Source organism: Herpailurus yagouaroundi, unplaced genomic scaffold (genome assembly GCF_014898765.1).
Source record: "Herpailurus yagouaroundi ecotype Mexico unplaced genomic scaffold, PumYag 28, whole genome shotgun sequence".
Classification (NCBI taxonomy): domain Eukaryota; kingdom Metazoa; phylum Chordata; class Mammalia; order Carnivora; family Felidae; genus Herpailurus; species Herpailurus yagouaroundi.
The window spans coordinates 59,270,945-59,293,508 of NW_024412376.1; the positions used below are offsets into that span (position 1 = coordinate 59,270,945).

The 22,564-nt window shown below is 35.6% G+C and overlaps 1 protein-coding gene across 1 annotated transcript in view; it reads right to left on the bottom strand.

Moving 5' to 3' along the window:
- Window positions 1-5,987: 5,987 nt before the first annotated feature.
- SLC25A31 (solute carrier family 25 member 31) overlaps window positions 5,988-22,564 on the bottom strand; it is a 28,569-nt gene continuing 11,992 nt past the window's right edge. The window contains exons 3-6 of the mRNA XM_040474397.1: window positions 15,415-15,532; window positions 12,703-12,857; window positions 11,084-11,209; window positions 5,988-6,891 (exon numbers count right to left, since the gene is read on the bottom strand). Coding sequence (XP_040330331.1) covers window positions 6,691-6,891; window positions 11,084-11,209; window positions 12,703-12,857; window positions 15,415-15,532 — 600 coding nt within the window. The 3' untranslated portion in view covers window positions 5,988-6,690. The remainder of the gene's footprint in view (window positions 6,892-11,083; window positions 11,210-12,702; window positions 12,858-15,414; window positions 15,533-22,564) is intronic.

Genomic DNA, 22,564 nt, shown 5'->3' on the forward strand with positions numbered 1-22,564 from the left:
CAGTTTCAGTCCCCTTACTTTACTAGGGCCCAAGCTCATAATTCCTATCTACATGTGGGTGTCAAAACTACCCTTAGGTCTGTACATGTTTCTGAATCCTGTGAGAGGCTATGCAGTGTTAACTCTCAGCAATGTTCCTAGCTATATCTTTGTTGCTGACATATAGTATTTCCCTTTTTATTTAAAAAAGTTTTCTTTTGGATATATTTTATCCAATATGTTCATGTTTGTGAGGGAAGGTATCTGTGTAAATTCAATCTGCCATATTGCCAGATATTTAGCTCATATACTTGCAATAAATATTTAATCCAGAATTTTTTATTAAAAAAATTTTTTTTAATGTTTATTTTTGAGATAGACCGAGACAGAGTGTTGAACAGGGGAGGGGCAGAAAGAGAGGGAGACAGAATCTGAAGCAGGCACCAGGCTCTGAGCTGTCAGCACAGAGTCTGACATGGGGCTTGAACTCACAAAATGTGAGATCATGACCTGAGAGCTGAAGTCAGATGCTCAACCAACTGAGCCACCCAGGCACCCCCTTTGATCCAGAATTTCTACTTCAACTGGATTATTGCAGTAATTTGCTTCCTGTTCTTTTTTACATTGTCTTTCTCCTATTAATAGTAACAAGCTATCTTCCTAAAGTATTGCTTTGACTTTGTTATTTACTTCTTCAAAAAATTAGTGATGGTTCTCCACTGTGTAAATTCTTCACTCTGGCATTGAAAGCCTTTCACAGTTTGACCAATTTACTTTTCCAACCCTATTTCCTATCACTTTTCTACATCTATTGTTTTATCTCAGCCAGCTTGACCACTTACTATTGTTCAAGTATGACAAGTTTCTCCAAGTTTTTGTGCCACTGTCTTTCTCTGGAATATAGCTCAAACTTTACATGCTTTATTAAAATCTTCAAGGGGGGCCTGGGTAGCTCAGTCAGTTAAGTGACCAACTTCGGCTCAGGTCATGATTTCATGGTTCATAAGTTCAAGCTCCACATCAGGCTCTGTGCTGACAGCTCAGAGCCTGGAGCTGCTTTGGATTCTCTTTCTCCCTGTCTCTCTGCCCCTTCCCTGCTCGCACTCTGTCTCTCTCTCTCTCAAAAATAAATAAACATTAAAAAAAATTTTTTTTAAATAAAAATTAAAAAAAAATCTTCAATATTGTTTAAGATCCAGTGTAAGGTATCATGAGGCCTCCAAGACTGCCTCAAGTTAACTTTGTTTCCTTCCTTTTCTAGCACTTTGTACCTTTCTTTCTTACGACCTTTTTTACATTCTGTCCTCCACCAGTTGTTTTGTCCATTTTACTAGATTATAACTTCTAGATTATGACCTTTACAAGATTATGAGGGTATGGAATGTATTTGTTTTTGTATACTTTAAAACTAGTCAAGGAAGGCCTTGAACTAGAGAGTGCACAATAGTTATAAAATAGGTAGGAAATTCACTCTAACAATAAATGCTATAGTAGAGATTTGCATTGGAAGTCTAGAAGCTTCTGTGTTTGAAGGGCTAAAAATGGGACACTTGTCTGAAGGCAGGAAGCAGGAAGATCTTCACAGAGGAGGCCACTTTAGAATTGTACTTTAAAAAATGAATAACTCTTAAGGTGGATAATGAAAAGGAAATAATGGGCAGAGGGGGAAAAAAGTACAAAAAGGTAAATGACACTGAAAAATAAGGTGCAGTGGCAGAGAGGCATCAACAGCACACCATATTTGGGGAATCAGAGGTTACTGTTAAGCCTACAATGCTTAGGACAGATATGATGTACAGCTGAAGTCTAGAGCTAGATCACAAAGGATACTGTATGCCACACTAAGAATAAGAAGTCTTTCGTTTACCCTGTAGGCCAGGTGTTTATCTTTTCAAGAATGAAGACAGTTTTTTTTTAAGTTTATTTATTTTGAGAGACACAGAGAGAGAAACTGGGGGGCAGGGAGGGCAGGGAAGGGTAGAGAGACAGAATCCCAAGCAGGCTCCGAGCTGTAAACGCAGAGCCTGATGTGGAGTTCAATCTCAAGAACCATGAGATCATGATCTGAGTAGAAATCAACTGACTGAGCCACCCACGCACCCCAAACATATTTTTAATGTACAAAAAATTATGCCTCCCAAAGTACCATGAGTTCTAGGATACTTCAACATATACTTGTATTTTGCTAATCCCTAAAGCTTGTACATACATGAACAAAAAAACTGCTACATATACATAAAATCTGACTTTAAAATTCAATTTTCAATTTCAATTGGAATATGGACTCCTAAATTACTTGCAAAAACTGCCCCCCAACCTCACCCAATCCTGATGACCCACAAGTCAGGAAGTACTACTATAAGATATTTAGAAACACTGAAATAGATGGAGACTGACATGATCAGATTCAGAGTTTAAAAAATACTTTGGTGGCAGTGTTAAGGATGGATTAGAGCAAGGTGAGACTGGATACACAATGGTCACTTAAAAGACTGTAGTAGACTAGTTATTTTTCAAAAACTATTGTTTTGTACACATGGCTGCTCAACTGCAGACTATTATTTCTTATCTTCTTTGTAACTAAAGCCATGTGACTAAAGTCACCAGTGTGTATATATGTAACATGAGCAGCTTCCACCTTACTTGGTTAAAATCCCTTCCACCTGCCCTGATTTAATTTTCCCTTTTCCTGTAAATAGAGACACAGATTACCCAGAGACCCAACTTTGACTATGCAAATGAGTACAAAGCTCTAGGACAGAGGTTCTTTACCTGCAGGGGCGGTCCCCATGTTCCCAAGGGATCCACAGACAGAATTAAGGGGGGGACAGTGTTTTAAATTAACCTTTAACTAAAAGTTAACATTTGTTTCAATCATGAATATAGGCACAAATCACCGAAGTATTAATAGTACGTGATTTTTCCCAGCAATAGAAATCAGATATTTGCATACATTATAACTGTTGGATATATAATTTCAAACATTTATGGACATCAATACTATGAAATTATGGTAATTATTAGACCACTGTACCTTGTTATGTGTTAAAAAGAAGCACCTATTTCTATATCACAAATTTGTACTTTTATATATTTTAATAACCATATTTCAAATACTGTTTCCTTTGTAATTCTGTGTATTGTATTTTATTCATTTAACAGTATTACAAGGGATCCACAGGCTTTAGATTGCCAAAGGTATCCACAGCATAAAATGGTTAAGAATCCCTGTTCTAAGATATCAGAGCAAAAAGTCTGAAGGAAGGTGGGTCTCTAAAGGAGTTCATAGACCAGATACCCTGATAGCTTACACTGCTCCCCTCCAAACTATTATTTAAGAGAAACACTTGTCTTGCTTAAACCACTATATTTTTGAGTCTTTGTTACAGAATCTTTGCCTTTACCCTCACTAAGCTTATTAAAATATCTTGCATTAGTGACAATAAGTCCTCAATTAAGGAAATGACAGTCAAAATGGAAAGAAAATAAAAACGTACAATTTTTAGTAAGTAGATTTCATGATCTATTTTGTGTTTGAACTGAAGTAGAAGGTGGTAACCAGGTTTCTAGTGTGGGAGACTGAGTAGAATTGGTATGTACTGTTAAGATAGGGCTTATGGAAAGATAATTCAGTGTGATTTGAAGCAGTGAGTTAGGTTTTAGAAATGTTGGATTAGAGAAATCAGTGGTACAGAGAGAAAGGGGTACAACAGACAGAATTGCATCTGGAAACTCTAAAGAGGAATCTGGGTCAGGCTAAAGAGAAAATCTTGACTGTAACTGGCATACAAATAGTATCTGAAACTAAAGACACAGAAGAAATGAACTAGGAAACCCATATAAAGTAAGAAAAGAGCTTTGGACTGGCCCCTGGAGAATACTGACATTTAAGATATGGTGGAAGAAAAGGAGCCCCTTTGAATTTACATTTAAGTCAATCAGCTAAAGAGGAACAAAGGTATTACTTCTTATCTACATAGCACAACTTTCATTTATAAACAAAGGAACTATTTCAGAAGTTTTATTCAAGCATACCAAAGTTCTATTAATGAAAAGCATCAATCCAGAGTAGGAATATAAAGTAGTAAAAATTTCTTCAGGGCCTTCATGATTCTTACTTAGTACATATTTTTTGTTGCTTATTTTGTCTTTTTTTTTTCCTTCTCTAACAAAACCTGCTGTGAGAAAAAAAATGTAAAATTCACCAAAATAGATGTTTCATTAAATATAAAGGACTACAAATTTAAAAGGTTATCTTTTGTAAGGAGGATGTTATTTTAATGAAATAAGTAAAGATGAACTAAAAGAATGTAGCTCTAAGGATGAAATTTTAAGTATTATTTGGACATAGTTTCAGAGTGGGAAATTAAAACTCCTACCCAAGACGACTCTCTATGCAAGGAGATGCAGCACTAGTAATTTAAGATGGAAAATCGTACACATTTTATTTATGTATTTATTTTTTTAAACGGTTTTTAAGTTTTAAATTTTTTTGAGGGGGGGCAGGGGTAGAGGGAAAGAGAATCTTAAGCAGGCTCCACGCCCAGTGTGGAGCCTCATGTAGGGCTCCATCCCATGACTGTGAGATCATGACCTGAGCTGAAATCAAAAGAGTTGGAAGACTGACACTAACCAGCTGAGCCACCCAGACACCCCTGTATATGTTTTAAATATACTTTAGCTTTGTACTTTTCCAACATTTACATTAACATTGTAAAAATTATTTCCTTATGAAATCTCCATTATGATTTTGCTTACTTTAAATCACTAGCAGCTTAACGTAATATACGGTTTTCATTCAGTCCAGAATAAGTAACATTTAACTTCCTTTTGTCCTAAGTATACATCTTCCAGACTTCAAAAAATAGACTTTCTGCGGCACCTGGGTAGCTCAGTCGGTTGAGCATACAGCTTCAGCTCAGGTCATGATCTCGCGGTTCGTGGGTTTGAGCCCCGCGTCAGGCTCTGTGCTGACAGCTCAGAGCCTGGAGCCTGCTTCGGATTCTGTGTCTCCCTCTCTCTCTTCCCTACCCACACTCACACTCTGTCTCCCTCTCTCTCTCTCTCAAAAATAAACATTAAAAAAAATATACTTTCTGGTCTAGTGATTTAATAATTAAATTTTTTAAAATTTTATTGATTTATTTTGAGAGAGAGGGAGATGGAGGGAGAGAGAGGGAGAGAACATGAGCAGGGGAGGGGAATCCTGAGAGAGAGAATCCCAAGCAAGCTCTGCACTGCCAGTGTGGATTCTGACATGGGGCTTGAACTCACAAACCATGAGATCATGATCTGAGCTGAAATCAAGAGTTGGACACTTAATTGACTGAGCCACCCAGGTGTCCCTAATAATTAAATTCCTGTTTGCCCTCTATTCAAACCATTCAGGATTTTAAAGACTTTCTTTCCTCTAAGCATGTCTCTGTACAAACTGAAAACTTTTACAGGGAAGACTATTCCTAATATTTGATTATTTTAGTTGTTTTTCTGTGGGCCATCTTTTATCTTCCTTTTGTTATGGCAAACACAACTAGCAAAAGTGTAGAAGGAAAGGAAGATATTTTCTACTTTGTTTCTATAACCTTCTATGTTATGTTGACCACTGCAAGAAATCATGTTGAGAGTTTTCAAGAATTTTTTTTTTTCCTCATGTGATAACACCAAAATATTCAAAAAGTATAGTCTGGATTATTTTCCTCGAAATGTACTTTTTGCCTTTGTGCAGGAGGAAGTTCACCTACTCCATTTCTGCCCATTCACAGCCTCTCAAAAATCTCTCTACAGTTTATCCCCTCCAGCTTAACATTCCTTTACCCACTAAAACTTTAAAATCCTGGGGATTTCAAATGTACTATCTTCTACGACATTTCTGAAAAACAAGACAGACTCTTATACAAAACCTTGGAAACCCTGTCTTCTGTCTTTAAGTCAGTTCCAAATTCTGACAAAAATTTTATTATTCTTTGCTTATTAATAAAGTTAGAATCAAGGGGAAAAAAGCTCATATGTAACAGTTTTAAACTTTCTTTATTATCAATACAGAGTACACAAACTAATTTTCAAGAGTATATATTTTGTTCCAAGATATATTCATATTAGCCAGATTTTATTTAAAGACAAAAGCAGACATGCCATTTTATATCTTTTCTTTTACAACTACATGTTTATAGAGTCATAAAGTCATCAATTTTTTATGATCAGATCTAGAAAGTGTACTTATAACAGCTATATGATAACATAAATATACACAATACCTGAGCTGTCTTAATAGAGATGTTGTAGAAGAAAGTTTACTTATACCCATAAATATGATGACATCTCCTGAGAAGCTTTTAAGAAATACTTAATATATCATATGATTTTAAATGGGAAGACAGTTATATTAAGAGAATAGCATTTAAAAAGAATAAACTTGCATATCTTAGATTTTAGCATTACACTTTTTAATTTTTCATCATAAAAGAATTTTAAACACTGAAATAACATACTACTTATAAGTAAAATGTCACATTGAGTTTGAGTCTAAGTAAGTAGGAAGGAAACCCACATTTATCTGATTTTTAGTATTTAAAACCCTTGAAAAAGCATATGCTTTATTGTAGAATTAGTACTCTAAAAAATACTGACAGTAATAACACACTATCAAATTGTATACAAATGGCAGCTATATAATTTGTATGTTTAACAACTTAAATATATGCATTTCTTAATTTAATCTCCTGATGAACTACCTCCAATATCAATATTAAGGAGTTCTTTAATTTTATCATATAGTACTAACACCAAAGCACCCCCTGTACCACGAAGGATATTGGAGAAGGCACCACGAAAAAATGCATTGATTCCTTCATGTTGGTATATCTTCACAAAGCAGTCTAAAGTTCCTTTATATTGCCGTTCAGCCTCACCACTCTATGTAAAGAAAGACAAATAATTTGTCATTTTAATATCTTTCATCTTTAAAAAAATTTTTTTTAATGTTTATGTTAGAGAGAGACAGAGCAAGCAGGGGAGAGGCAGAGAGAGAGGGAGACACAGAATGGAAGCAGGCTCCAGGCTGTGAGCTGTCAGCACAGAGCCAGATGTGGGGCTCGAACCCACGAACTGTGAGATCATGACCTGAGCCAAAGTCAGCTGCTCAACCAAGCCACCCAGGTGCCCCAATATCTTTCATTTGAAGACATATTTTTTTCAGCACTAAGGATAGATTAAATTAACACTGTATTGAGTAAGTATGTTGAGTCAATGGGCATATACTGAATACTGTACCCAGTGGTTTGAGAATTCTCATCTTGAAAACTGACCATATGTTAGGCTTCACAAAGTTCAAAAGATGACATCACATACTATGATTTACCCTCTCACTACTTTGCAATTAAGTGAGAAATCGATAGCAAAAAAGAGAACTAGAAAAATATCAAATGTTTGGCTATTAAGAAAAACACATCTGAGAAAATATTTAAAGCCTCATAATAACTACCAAACTCCTTAACTAAAATTAAGCTTGGGTAGTAACTTATAAGGAAATTAATGACTTTGAAATATCAGAAAGGAAAGGCTGAAAATTAATGAACAATCTAAACATTTTTAGAAAATAAACCTAGAGAAAGTAGAAATAAGAACACAGCCCAAAGAAATAAAGGAAATAGGAAATAAATATAACAGAAAGTATACAAAGTCAAAGTTATTTACTTGAAATATTTTACTGAAAAATTTCTAGAAACACTATTTGAGGAAAAACAAGAAAGTCTCTAAATTTCTTAGAAACATCAAATGTAACATCACTGCAGATGATCCAGAGATTAAGAAAAAGCAAGATGATATTACAAACAACTTCATGATAATTGAAAACTCAGAAGAAATAGACAAACTCCTAAAAAAGCATAATTTACCAACAGAATAAAAAATAAAACATTGGAATAATACATGAAATTCATTAAAGTAATCCAATTAGTTGCTGAACATCCTCTCTTAGAGAAAACCATGTGTCCAGATGGCTTCAAATGTGATCCCTACTAAATATTCAATGAACGTTTAATTCCAATCTTATGGAAGTTATTCTAGAGAAGAGAACAAGTGGAAGACTCCACATGTTTTATGAGGCCTGCATAACCCTGGTACCAAAATTAGACTAGGACAGTACACGAAGGAAAAATTAGAAGACCAAATCACTGAAAAAATGCAAAACTCCTAAACAAAAACTAGCAAATCAAACCCAGCTAGAAATATAATACATAATGACCAAGCTGGGTTTATCCCAGGCACATAAGATTTGTTTAGCTCTGGAAAACAGATTAATGTAATATAATAGGTTAACATATAAAAAATGAAATCATCTTAATAGATATAGAAAAACATGACCACCACTCATGATTAAAAACTACTACAACCCAAAACAGAAAAGAACAGCCATAATATGATAAAGGATAACTACAAAATCCCACAGGTAACATTTTTAAAAATTTTAAACAGATTTACTTTATTTTTTAAATGTTTATTTCTGAGAGACAGAGAGGGCATTCACACGTACATGAATGGGGGAGGGGCAGAGAGAGAGGAAGACAAAGGATCCGAAGCAGGCTCTGTACTAAGAGTAGAGAGCCTGATGTGGGGCTCAAATTCACGAACCTGAGCCAAAGTCAGATGCTGAACTGATTGAGCCACGCAGGTTCCCCCAGCTAACATTAATTTATGTAACACTGAAGAATTCAATAAAGGCATAAGATTAGCAAAAAAGGTTGACAGTTATTACTTCTTTAGTATAACACTAAAACAGAAGTCTCAGCCAGTGCAGAAAGGCAAGAAAAGGAAATAAAAAGTGCAAGAATTGGGACACCTGGGTGGCTCAGCTGGTTAAGTGGCTAACTCTTGGTTTCAGCTCAAGTCATGATCTCACGATTTGTGGGATGGAGCCCTGCATCAGGCTCTGTGCTGGTGGCATGGAGGCTGCTTGGGATTCTGTCTCTCTCTCTCTCTCAAAATAAATAAATAAACATCAAAAAAAATTTTTTTAAAGTGCAAGAATTGATAAGGGGAAGAAACACAGTATTATTCACAGATATACACCTACGTTTAAAAAAATACAACTTCAGAGTGTAGATATAGACTAGTATTTGTAATAGGGTTTAACAAAGTTGTAGAATATAAATGAAAATACAAAAATTAAAGAGTACTATTATGGGCTGCGCTGTGTCCCCACAAAATTAATATACTGAAGTCCTAATCCTCAGTACCTCAGAATGTGACTAAATTTGGATATGGAATCTTTATAAAGGTAATTAAGATTAAATGAGCTTATTAGGGTAGGGTCTAATCCAATTTGCCCATCCTTATCAGAAGAGAAACAGAAAAAAGACCATAGGAAGACACAAGGACAAAGACAGCCATCTATAAACCAAGGAGAAGGGTCATCAGAAGAAATCAGCCCTGCTGGACTCTTTGATTCAGACTTCTAGCCTCCAGAACTGTGAGAAAATAAATTTCTATCATTTAAGCTACCCAGTCTCTAGTACTTTGTTATGGCAGTTCTAGCAATACACACACATATACCTAAAACCCCTAGGGGTGCCTGGGTGGCTCGGTTGGTTAAGCGTCCGAATATGGCTCAGGTCATGATCTCATGGTTCATGAGTTCAAACCCCACATTGGGCTCTCTGCCGTCAGTGCAGAGCCTGCTTTGGATCCTCTGTCTCCATCTTTCCATGCCCCTCCACGGCCTCTTCTTTCTGTTTCAAAAAATAAATAAAAATTAAAAAAAAAAAAAGCTTTAAAACTCCATACACCCACAATTTTTTTCTGAATTATTGTGAGAGTAAATGGCAGATTATCATGTCCCTTACCTTCAAACACTACTATGTGTATTTTCTAAGAATAAGAATATTTTCTTGCATATCCAAAGTACAGTTATCAAAATCAGAAAATATAACATTGATACAGTACTATTTACCTAATCCATAGTCTATATGCAAATTAACTTTCCATTTAAAAAAGTTTTTCAATGTATTAAACTACAGCTAGATATAGATCAAGAGGAAACACAGGAGTAACTAAAAATAGTCTGTGAGTGAAGTAATAGTAGGTATGCTTTACCTTTTCAGGTGGCCTAAAGGATTTGTAGACATAAAATGAAGATAATGATAGTAACTACACCTCATGGCATTGTTCTGTCAATTAAATGAGTTAAAGTGCAAAATGCTTAGGACAGTATCTGGGACACAATAAGCACTCTATTACTATTCTAGCTTTCTGGGCTCATTATTTTTAACTGCCCTCATGAAACCTATCATCTAGGTATACTGAACTACTTCTCAAGCCATACCTCTACATATGTTTCCCCTCCTCTGTTTAGAATGTTCTCTCACTATCTAGAGAAAAAAAATCTATTTACAGACATTTAGCTCTCCAAGGGGTCACATCTGATCACTTTAAATATTTAGATATCCATCCCTCTGTTGCATTCCTGGAACCTATGCACATTCAATTTATACCATTAACTGTATGCATTTAATACTATGCTATTAATTTGGAAGCAGATTCTACCTTATTTTGTGTCACCATAACGTAGCATAGATTAGGCACTCAAGTATTTGCTAAACAAATGAATGTAGCAAGTAACATCAATAAGCTGGATGTACCAAAATTTTGATTTGGAGATTTATATTTAGAACATAGATCATTAAAACAAGTTTTCATCCTCAGAGTTAAAAATTATTTCCTTTATTAAAATATACTACAACAAATAATAACATGTCAATGGCTTGTGACAGGGCTTACTGCACTTAACCTAATATTCATTTAAGATAGACATACTCATCCAATCTGTGCCATCCTCCTCCAATCCCTGCCATCCCCCTCCACCTTTCAGATATGTTATAGGAGTGGAAAGAATTTCTATTTTGATAACAAAAGAGGAAGAAACTTTTGCTGGATGAAGTTTGTTTGGAGATAAGAAAGGATACAAGAACACATCATACATTTATTTTTAGTAAATAAAACAGACATCCTGCCTTTCAGCCACAATTTCTCTAAAATTTGAGTTAAGTTTATATTTGAATATCAAAGATATTAGAAAATTCAATTAGGTTCACAAATAATAATATAATACCTGCATCATCATGCGTCTTCTAACTGTGTCAAAGGGATAAGAGAGAATTCCAGAGCATGTGGTCACAACTTGAGCAATGAAAAAGGAGACAAGAAACGGGGTTTCCTTTGGTTTTGGTAATAAGCCCTAAAAAAAAAAAACATGTCAAGTAACCATCTAAATTTCCAAAATACCTTAAATTCTTAAGTCAAAGAGTAACTCCTATAATGAGAGAGGGTTCAATTATACTTCAAATGCAACAAAACACAGTTTGATTTAATGTGGAAAGATTAATATTAGGAGATCAATAAGAAAGAAGTATGCCCTACATGGCTTCACTTTAAAAGCATACCTGAAAGAAAAAAGCATACTTGCTATTATCAGAGATTTGTTATTAATGGCAAACACTAGGAGAGATAGCAGCCAGTGACCAAAAAAGTTCTTCCATGGCTCTTCCTCATAGAGTTAAAAATTAAAGAATGCCTGATATTATCATCAACAGTATTTGATAAGCAGCTTTAAAACTCTAAGCTAGTGAAGAAACACTCCTACATTTCACAACTACTACAGGTGATGATAGAGAAAAGCAGAGGAAGAACACACATAAAATTTTCCATTACTAAATAAACATACATAAAAGCATGTTAATTTCCATTAATTTAATCTGTCTAAAAAATACACACCAAACTAAAAGTAACATGTCCAGACCACAATAAAAATGACCTTCAGAACTGCTGGGTGGTTCAGTCGGTTAAGCGTCATGACTCTTGACTTTGCCTCAGGTCACCATCTCATGATTCATGAAGTGGAGCCCTGAGTCAGGCTCTGGGCTCCATGCTGACAGTGCTAAGCCTGCTTGGGATTCTCTCTCTCCCTCTCTGCCCCTCCCTAACTCACACTTGCTCGCTCTCAAAAGAAACTTAAAAAAAAAAAATGACCTTCAACAATTATATTTATACTACTGAGGGAAAGCAGAAACAATATGTAAAACAAAATTTCTCTGAAGTTTTCATCTTATTTAGTAAATAATACTGATATTAATTTCATTGCTTCCTTTTGGAAGTGACTGAGAACATGGGATTTTTGCCACTTAACATAAATTACTTAATGATTTCTAGATTGTTTATCTTCAATATGGGGATATTAAAAGCTACCCTAGGAAATTGCAAGAAAACACTTAACAAAGTTCCTAGAACTAAGTAGTAACTCAAAAAATGGTAGCTATAATTACAATCTTCCTCTTTCCTACTTTATGATAAGTGATAATAAAGTGAATGTAAAATCAGAAAACCTGTTAGAAGGTGTCTTTCTATATGCTAAAGATTTGATTATGATGTAAGCCTAATTAGCAGGTTTTCTATTTGTAACACAATATACAGTGAGTTGTTCAGTTGCAAACAGCACAAAAACTTAATGTTTGGGTTTATGCTTTATATGTAAAGTGAGATCCATAATCAAGTTATAATTTAATAAGGTTATGGCAAAGTCATGATTAAACAAAATTCTATGTCTCTTATTTCATCATTTATTTTCATTTCCATAATTAAAAGTAAACATATCTGCTGAACAAACTACTCATTAAAACAATAAAAAGAAACAAACCAGGTATTTAATATACAGCAGCTAAAGCCTCAAATTACCTTAACGGTGTCATATGCTCCAAAATAGGAGGCTCGGTACACAATGATGCCCTGAACTGAAACACCAAACCCTTGGTACAAACCAACAATTCCATCCGATTTTGCTATTTTTATAATACAGTCACCTAAACCCTTGAATTGCCGCTCTTCAGGACCTAAAATAAAACCATTTAAAATGTATTAGCAACGTTACATATCAGATAAACACTTTAATCAAAGTAATTAATCTTACAGACTTAAATGATCTGAAACTGCCATTTAGAAATCTTTCTAATATAAAAGGACACAAATGAAAATGCTCTCATTTGTTTACAGAGAATTAATATTTCAAATAGTATCTTAAAATATTTTAACTGAAAATATTAATCTCTTATAAAAGCAATCTAGGGGTGCCTGGGTGGCTCAGTTAGTTAAGCGTTGGGCTCTTGATTTCAGTTCAGGTCATAATCTCACAGTTCATAGGATCCATCCCCACATTAGACTCTGTGCTGACAGCTTGGAACCTGCCTGGGATATTTTCTCTCTCTCTCTCTCTCTCTCTCTCTCTCTCTCTCTCTCTCTCTCTCTCCCTCCCCTTCTCACACACACTCTCTCTCTCTCAAAATAAATAAACTTAAAAAAAAAAAAAAGCAAATAAAAGCAATATATTTCAACCAATTTGACTTGCCTAAAACATTTCAACAAAATTACCAGAAGCTACTAACTAGGGTTCAGAAAAATAAAATAAAAATACTCCACAACTTACTTAAGGTGAAAAGCAGAAAGACAGACACAGCAAAAAGACAAAGCCAAGAACTAGCAATTTTAAGGATTAATAGTTTAGATGAATTATCATATTTTTCTAGTGTTTGCTGGTTTCATTTTTATTTTCCCTTCACCTAGAACTCCTTTACAATATTTTAAAGTAATTGTATATAGAATATAATCTTTCAAAATAAACTAAATTCTCCCAATTTTGAGAGAAAAATATTACAGAACTGAACTAAAAATAAGAGAGTTTTTTTTTCACTTCCTTAGCAATAACAAGAAAATTTGGACTGCCAGTTAAACATGATAGTTGGAACTCATATTTTCATCTTTATTCAAACTGCTACCCCTTCTGAGACATTTTCTCTGATCACTTATATAAAACTGATGTCACTCCCTGCTCCCTCAATATTTTTTCATGTCGTTTATTGCTAAATGACAGTATATTTTAGTCATTTATTCACTTTTTTTTTTTTACTTGTGTTTTCCCCTTGACCATGAGGTACATGGGCCATGTACCATGAGCTCCATGTTTTATGTGGGGTATCTATATGTGTGTCTCTAATCTCATATCTGAGGCAGGGCCTTGATCACAGAGGTACTCAATAAGTATTTGTCAAATGAATCTCTTGCTTTGAGAAATTCTACTAAAATGGTAATAAAAGAATAAAACAGGTTTAAAGGTATATAGGCAAGAACAGTACATGACACAGAATGAAATCCACAAATATCAGCAAGATGGAAAGGAGATGGAAGAGTGGTAACTCACTCAGTAGAGCAGAAAAAGTTGAAACTTACTTTCTTGCAGAGAGAAAAGCAAGATGTTTTACCCCAATAACCTCAGAAAGACTTAGAAATTAGAGTATTGCTCTTGAGGTGAAAGCAATGTAACATATGAATGCTCAAAACCTCACCCCCAAGAAGCCAAGTGCCTTACTCCTCTGCCATCCTCAGAACTGAACACAAGGCTCCAGACTGAATGGGGCCAATTGATAGCCCCTACTGGGGCCAGTTCTTCCACAACTGCAGAAAAAAGCCTCAAAGATGTATCATTGTGAAATGTCCAGATCATTAGGGACAAAAGGTAATTAAAAAGAAAAGTCACATACAAAAGGATCGGCAGTTAAGAGATTGGTTTCTTAAGAGCAATATTAGAAATAACAGTCCAGAGAAATGTTTTCAAAATTGTGAAAGTGACTTTATTTTTATTTTTTTAATGTAAATAAACATTAAGTAAGTAAATAAATAAATTTTTGAGACAGAGCACTAGCAGGGGAGGGGCAGAGAGAGAGGGGGACACAGAATCTGAAGCGGGCTCCAGGCTCTGAGCTGTCAGCACAGAACCCGACACAGGGCTTGAACCCACAAACCGCAAGATCATGAGCTGAAGTCGGACACTTAACCAACTCAGCCACACAGGCGCCCCAAGAAAGTGACTTTAACCTAGAATTGTAAATATGGTCAAATATTAAGTAAAAGGGTAAAAACAGAGATATTTTTAGACATTCAAGATCCCAATATATCTCCTATCTGCTCAAAAAGCTCAGGAGACTATATAAGAATATAATCTACCAAAATAAGAGTGTAACAAAAACAGAGGAAGGTATGATGAATAAGGACAGAGGCAAAGGGAATCTCTGGGATTAGAACTGTACATGTAACCTAGAGAGGAGCCATAGTTGAAACAGGAATAAATTCAGGGAGGGATCTAAGAGGTGGCTCTCTAGGAAAAAACTGGAAGTTACGAGCCATCTTCATATCTGCTCTTTTGTTACTGCAGTAATGGCCTTCTCCTTCCTTCTTTTGAGGGAAAAGAAAAAAGTAGTAATCTTTAGGCCCTATTATTCTACCATTTGGTTGAGATAAGATTTTTAGAATGTATTTCACGTTGCTATAACTCTACAATAAATAATACTTCACTCAAAACGCAAATAAGGAAGAGTAGTATTTTTGAAAATTCTATACCTTTTCCAATATCAGCACCTAATCGGGTTCGGGCAAAGTCTAATGGATAAACTACACATAAGGATGTTGCTCCAGCAGCTCCACCAGAGGCCAGGTTTGCCAAAAACCACCTCCAGAACTGAAACATATTAATTAAAAAGTGGTTATTAAACTATAGAATCTGTTTAAAATTTTTATTTTTATGAAGGTTAAAAAGTCAGATTTTCAAAATGCTTTTATAAAGTAAACATCTATGATAATGCATATCATATTGTGCAAAATATTTCCCTTCATGTTCACAAAGCCTGTTTCTTTCCAGGTAGTCTGGGAGATACAGTTTAAATGCTGATACACAGAAATTCCAAGACATTTTAATGGCCTCCAGCAAAAGTAGTCCAAATTAACAAGAGGCCACATAAGATAATTATCTCTTTAGACTATATAAATTTTTTGTCAATAACAGTATTAGGGGGCGCCTGGGTGATTCACTTTGTTGAGCACCTGATGCTTGATTTCGGCTCACATGATTCCAGGGTTGGGGGATTGAGCCCTATGTTGGGCTCTGCGCTGAGCATTGAGCCTGCTTATGATTTTCTCAATCTCCCCCTCTGCCCTTCTCCCCTGCTCACACAGGTGCTCTAACATACATACATGAATGAATGAATCAATCAATGAATCAATGAATAAATAAATATTAGTGTTAGCTATGGCTAAAATGTCAGGTACCTATGGAGGCATTAGTTATATTCTTTTTTGGTATTGGGGGGGGCAATAATACTTTATAATGCCACAATTTCACTTTGTAATTTTAGTTGATATTAAACAGCTCAAAAGTTAACAGCTCAAAAATATATTATGTTCAACTGCTGACATGAAAACTGGCAATAATCAATTATAATATAGTTGAGTGGCATGTAAGTTAGGCCTTACTGATCTGGTTCACTTGGGCTATTGAGGTTCTTTTTTTTAAAGTTTACTTATTTGGAGAGAAAGTACATTGGCATGCATATGCAAGCGGGGGAGGGTCAGAGAGAGGGAGAAAGAGAATCCCAAGCAGGCTCCATGCTATCAGCACAGAGCCCAACACAAAGCCCAAACTCATGAACTGTGAGATCATGACTTGATCACTGAGCCACTCAGGTGCCCTAAGCTATTGAGGTTCTTTTTGATAAACATTTAAAATGTGCCCTGCTTAGGTCCAGTAAACTTCTTTTTAACATCTAGAGCTTACTGGAGAAGAAAAGAATATTTGAATTGGAGTGGTTATAGAAAACCTAGGGTCCAAGGCCACTGTAACCATTTAAAATACATTAAAATGAATAATATTCTAGTCAGGTTCAGTTTTTTGCTTTATTCTCTGGCTTTTATTTCTAACAATAGTTTTAAGTCTCAGACAGCTTTGGAACTCTTGGCCTAGAAGGACCTTCCCATCATTTTTTTCCTATTTTTTTAAATACAAAAGTTACTGATTTATACTCTAATTCAAATTCAACTTCTTCCATGAAACTTCTGATCTCCAAACCCATTCAAAACTGTATGTAATCATCTCTCTCTCTCCATATACTTCAGCTCTCAGAGAATTAAAGGTGAATCCTATGACCAATATGTAAAATATATCAACATGTTCCAGATTCTCACTTAAATAGTATTTACAATCACTTTCTTCTATTTGTAAGTATTTGTACTCATCTTACCTCCTACAGACTATAAATTTCTTGAAGTCAGGATTATTATTTAACAGCTTTATTAAAATATAATACAATTTACCAATATAAAATCACCATACAATTCAATGGATTGATAGTATGTATATTCATTCAGAACTGTGCAACCATCAGCAGCTTTAGAACATTTTTATCACCCCAAATGCTATACCCATTAGCAGTCACTCCACATCCAACCCATCTCCCTGGGTCCTAGGTAACCATTAAGCCCCTCTCTGTCTCTATAGATTTGTCTATTATAGATACTTCCTACACAAAGAATAACACAGTAGATAGTCTTTCATGACTGGCTTCTTTCATTTAACATAATGTTTTTCAAGGTTCTTCCATGTGGTAGCAAGTATTAGCACTTCATTCTTTTTTATTGACAAATAATATTCCAGTATATGGATTTACATTTTATTTATCCATTCTTCAGTTCATGGACATTTTAGTTGTTTGTATTTTTTTGTGGCCAGAATTTTTTTTTAATGTGTATTCATTTATTTTAAGAGAGTGTGTATGTACACATCCATGGGGCAGGGCAGAGACAGAAGGAGAGGGAGAGAATCCCCTCCCCGCACATAGTCCGATGTGGGGGTTGAACGCAGGAACCATGAGATCATGACCTGAACCGAGATCAAGAGTCTGAGTCTCACCCAACTGAGCCACCCAGGTGCCCTGATGCCAGGATTCTGAATTTACCTGTTTATTTCACAATACAAGTCATAGGACCTTACCCAGAATAATAGTAATATATTCAATACATATTTGTTTAATGAGGTACTAGGAATGCCACATACTATCCTCAGACCCCTATGGCTCCTTTGCAGCAAAACTTACTAAGTTTTGTATGGGTAGCCCTGTTTCCTAATCACCCAGAGACAGTTAGATCAGGAGATTGCATTTGACCCCAAGGTAGCTAATCTATAATCTAGAAGATAATCTGTAACCTGGTAGAAAAAGATGAACAGGGCCAGAGTCTATTTCTTGGGAATGTGACTTTACAGTTCCATGCCAGTTAGCAGTAAGGACAAAAATGGAAAAGTTATTAAATAGCTCTTTTTTTGTCTTTTTTGAGACTGTTTCAAGTTATAGATCCTCTTCCAATAAAAATCACCTATGTATAAACACACTGTTAGTGGTTTAAAGTATTTGTCAAACATGCATGGATCTTAGGAAGGCAGACTGATGTGTTTCTGGGTGGATGATCATATAATTTATTATCCAAACCATGATACTTCTGACAGTGGAAGTGGGGCCTTTGAAAAAATGACACAGACAGACACAACATGGATAAATAGTGTGGCCAACCTTCTGATGGAAGAAAGAAAGAGAGAAGGAGGGAAGAATGAAAGAAGCAAGGAGGAGAAAAGAAGTATCTATGTTGAATGATAATCCTGCAAGTGTTCGTGTAACAAAATCTATCGAGGGATAGATTAAGCTAGTTAAGCTTGAAAATAAAATAGACCCAGAGGAGGTAATTTATTGATTTAAATGAGGGTTTCAGTTATTATAAATTAATAAATTCAGATATTACTATATTGTAAAAGGAGAGGGCAAGGAGAGGAATCAGGGATAGACAAGAAGATGAAATAATCTGAGGGTTCTGGAGGAAAATAATCTTGTTTCTTTTCTCTCTCTCAAGTTTATTTATTTTTTTTATTTCGAGAGAGAGATAGCACAAGTAGGGGAGGAAAAAGAGAGGGAGAGAGAGAGAATCCCAAGTAGACTCTGTGCTGTCAGGGCAGAGCCCAATGTGGGGCTTGAACTAATGAACCTTGAGATCATGACCAAAATCAAGAGTTGAATGCTCAACTGACTGAGCCACCCCAGTGCCCCAATCTTGTTTATTTTCAACTGTTGACAAATAGATATTGTGTGACCAGACTCAATGATGCACTGAAGAACAAATGCCCTGGAACCAAAGTTCTTTCTAACAGAGCTTGTCTGGGCATGAAGGAAAGCTGGGAGAAGTTCTAATCTTCCCTATTGATGGTTGTGCTGGAAGCTGCTAAAAGGGGGCAGAGAAACATTCTGTACCCAGGTTCAGCTAAGGTTCACCAAGTCTAGTCACCTTAGCTCAGAGAGGAGTAGAGTTCAATTGAAGAATCTGAATTTGGGAGTGAGGAAGACCTGAACAAATGACTTGGTCAAGTGCTCTCAGCTCTGAGTCTTGCTTTCCTTACCTGTACAGTTAGGATAAAAATACCTCAAAAGGTGAGGGGAACATTCAATGAAACAATATAGAGCTGAGCTCAATATAGGTGCATAGCTCCCCACAATGGTTATTTTTAAAAACATTTTTATTTTAAAACAATAGCAGATTCACATGAAGCCTAAGAAATAATACAGAGAGAATCTGTAAACTCTCCAACTAATTTCCCCCAATGGTAGTATTCAGCGTAACTACAGTAGAGGAAATCAACATTGATAAAAACTTAGACCTTATTCAGATTTCACCCATTTTTGCATGCATTCATTTGTGTGTGTACTTAGTTTTATTCGGTGTTATCACATATCCAGTTTCCTGTGACCATCACCAGTCAACAGTTCCATGATAAAGATCCCTCAGTGCTATCCTTTTACAGCCACAGCCACCTACCTCAATCCTGGCAACCACTAATATGTTTTCCATCTCAATGATTTTGATATTTCAAGAATTTTATATAAATGGAATCACAGAACAAATAACTCAAGATTGTTTTCTTTCATCCAAAGTTCATGCATGTATCAAAAGTTTACTCTTTTTTATTTTTTAAATTTTTTTTTTCAACGTTTATTTATTTTTGGGACAGAGAGAGACAGAGCATGAACGGGGGAGGGTCAGAGAGAGAGGGAGACACAGAATCGGAAACAGGCTCCAGGCTCTGAGCCATCAGCCCAGAGCCTGACGCGGGGCTCGAACTCCCGGACTGCGAGATCGTGACCTGGCTGAAGTCGGACGCTTAACCGACTGCGCCACCCAGGCGCCCCAAAAGTTTACTCTTTTTTAAAAATTTGTTGTAAAATATATGTAACATAAAATTTACCATTTTAGCTATTTTTAAGAGTATAATTCAGTGACAGTACATTCACAATATCATAAAAATATTTCTACTCTCTACTTCCAGAACTTCATCATCCCAAAATAGAAACTCTGTACCCATTAGATAAAACTCCCCATTTTCTTTCCTCCTGGCCCCTTAATTCTATTTCTTGTCTACGAATTTAATTTGCCTATTCTAGATACCTAAGTGGGATAATACAATATATGTTTTATCAACAGTTTGTTTCTCTTTATTGCTGAGAAGTATTCCATGGTGTGATGTACCATAGTTTTAACTATTCACCTGTTGAAGGACATCTGGGTTAATTCTAGATTTTGATCTATTATGAAATAAGCTTCTGTGAACATGTGCACGCTAGTTTTTGTGTGAATGTAAGTTTTTATTTTCTGGGATAATGCCCAAGGGTATAACTGCTGGGACGTATGATAAGCACATGTTCAGTTTGTAAGAAACTATTGTTCTCTTTTCTAGAGTGGCAGTTATCATTTACATTCCCACCAGCAATATAGGAATGATCTAGCTTCTCTACATCTTCACCAACATCTGGGGTTGTCACTATTTTAGCCATTCTGATAGGTGTGTAGTGCTATCTCATTGTGGTAGATCGATCACTTTAATGTTTATTTATTTTTGAAAGAGAGAGAGAGAGAGAAAGAGAGAGACAGAAAGAGAGAGAGAGAGAGAGAGAGAGAGAGAGAGAGAATGAGTGGGGGAGGGGCAGAGAGAGAGGGGGAGACACAGAATCTGAAGCAGGCTCCAGGCTCTGAGCTATCAGCGCAGAGCCCGACAAGGGGATCGAGCCCACAAGCCATGAGCCGAAGTCAAGACACTCAACCAAGTGAGCCACCCAGGCGTCCCACAAAAATCACTTTTAAACTCATATACTATATTTGTTTTTTCTATCTTCCCTACTTCTTTTAAAACCAGGTAAAAAAACCAAAAATACTGATTTTTCTATTTTAATTATTCTTCTTCACTTTAGAGGGGTGGGCAAAGATGAAATAAAATTTTGATGTCCAAAGTCAGAAGTAAAAGGGTTATTAATATCCAAATTTAGTAAATAATACATATTACATTCTTACGTGTGACTGAATACCTTTACATTATAAATAAGATAGGATGTCTTTATAGAAATACTAAAGATGTTCTTACCTCAATTTCTAATAATTTGAAATTTACTATAAATACTTAGCAAAGATCAAAGTTAACTTTAAAACTTGTAATGAGATGTTATTTATACTGCTAGGAATAGACGTTAGTAACAAATAATCTGGTTAACTCAGGAGTTAAATTCTCCATTTGGCTTAGTCTTACAGAAATTATCTTTTGGGGGAGGTGGGGTGGGAAGTGTTCAGTAAAGACTTAACTCAGCAGGCCTGCTCTGTCCAAACCATTTATATACTGAGATCTTCAGGACCCATCCTTGACCAGTTTCTTCAAGATAACATCTAAGCCCTTAGAAAATTCTGATTAGTTTCTTCGTATGAAAGAAAGCCTTAGGCTTTGGGCCACACCAGACAGTTTATGCTAATATGTGAATTTATGGTGAACACCGGTTTTGTATGCTCGGAACATTGGGCTAACTTATATGAGTTTGATCTCTTGGGTTAGGGAGTAGTGACTAGAGTCTGAGTAGTTAAGGACACTCACATTCCTTGCCTATGCAACTGATCTCTCCAAAAAATCCTGGACTCCAATGCTCAAGTGAGCAATCCTATTTGACAACACACCACGTGTATTGTCACACATTGCTACTGGGAGAATTAAGTGCTGTCCATGTGACTCTACTAGGAGAAGACCACTAAAAGCTTGCATCTGGTTTCTCCCAGACTCTATCTGCCTTTTCCCTTTGTTGATTTTAACTATATCCTTTTTGCTGTAAAAAAAAAAAAAACAAAACAAAACAAAACAAAAAAAAACAACCAACTCATGAGCATAATAGCTTTTCTGTGTTCTCTGAGTCCTAGTTAATCACTAAAAGTGAAGGTGATCTTGGGGACCTCTGATACAGGTTCTGAGTCAAGAAAAGTTCTAATTATTATAGCTAGCAGCTAAGAAAGACAGGGATATTTTTCTGAGTGCCTATCATCAAGCACAGTACTATGATAATAAGCACTTTATAAGTAATGTCATCTAAACTTCACCAACTATGAGGGAGGTATTATTATGTCCAATTTTTAGATGAGGAAAATAAGGATCAGAGACGTGACTTTCAAAAACCCACAAAGCTAAATAACACAGTGCCAGGATCCAAATCCAGACATTCTAAGTCTAAAGAATTTTCTTCATTACCTTTATATTTCCCACTACATATTAGATGGTGCAAAGTACTCCGTAAACATTTCTTAATGAAATATAGACTGTGAAAAAAGGGGAATAAAGGATATACAAGGAAATTAAAGAAGACAGCAACAAACA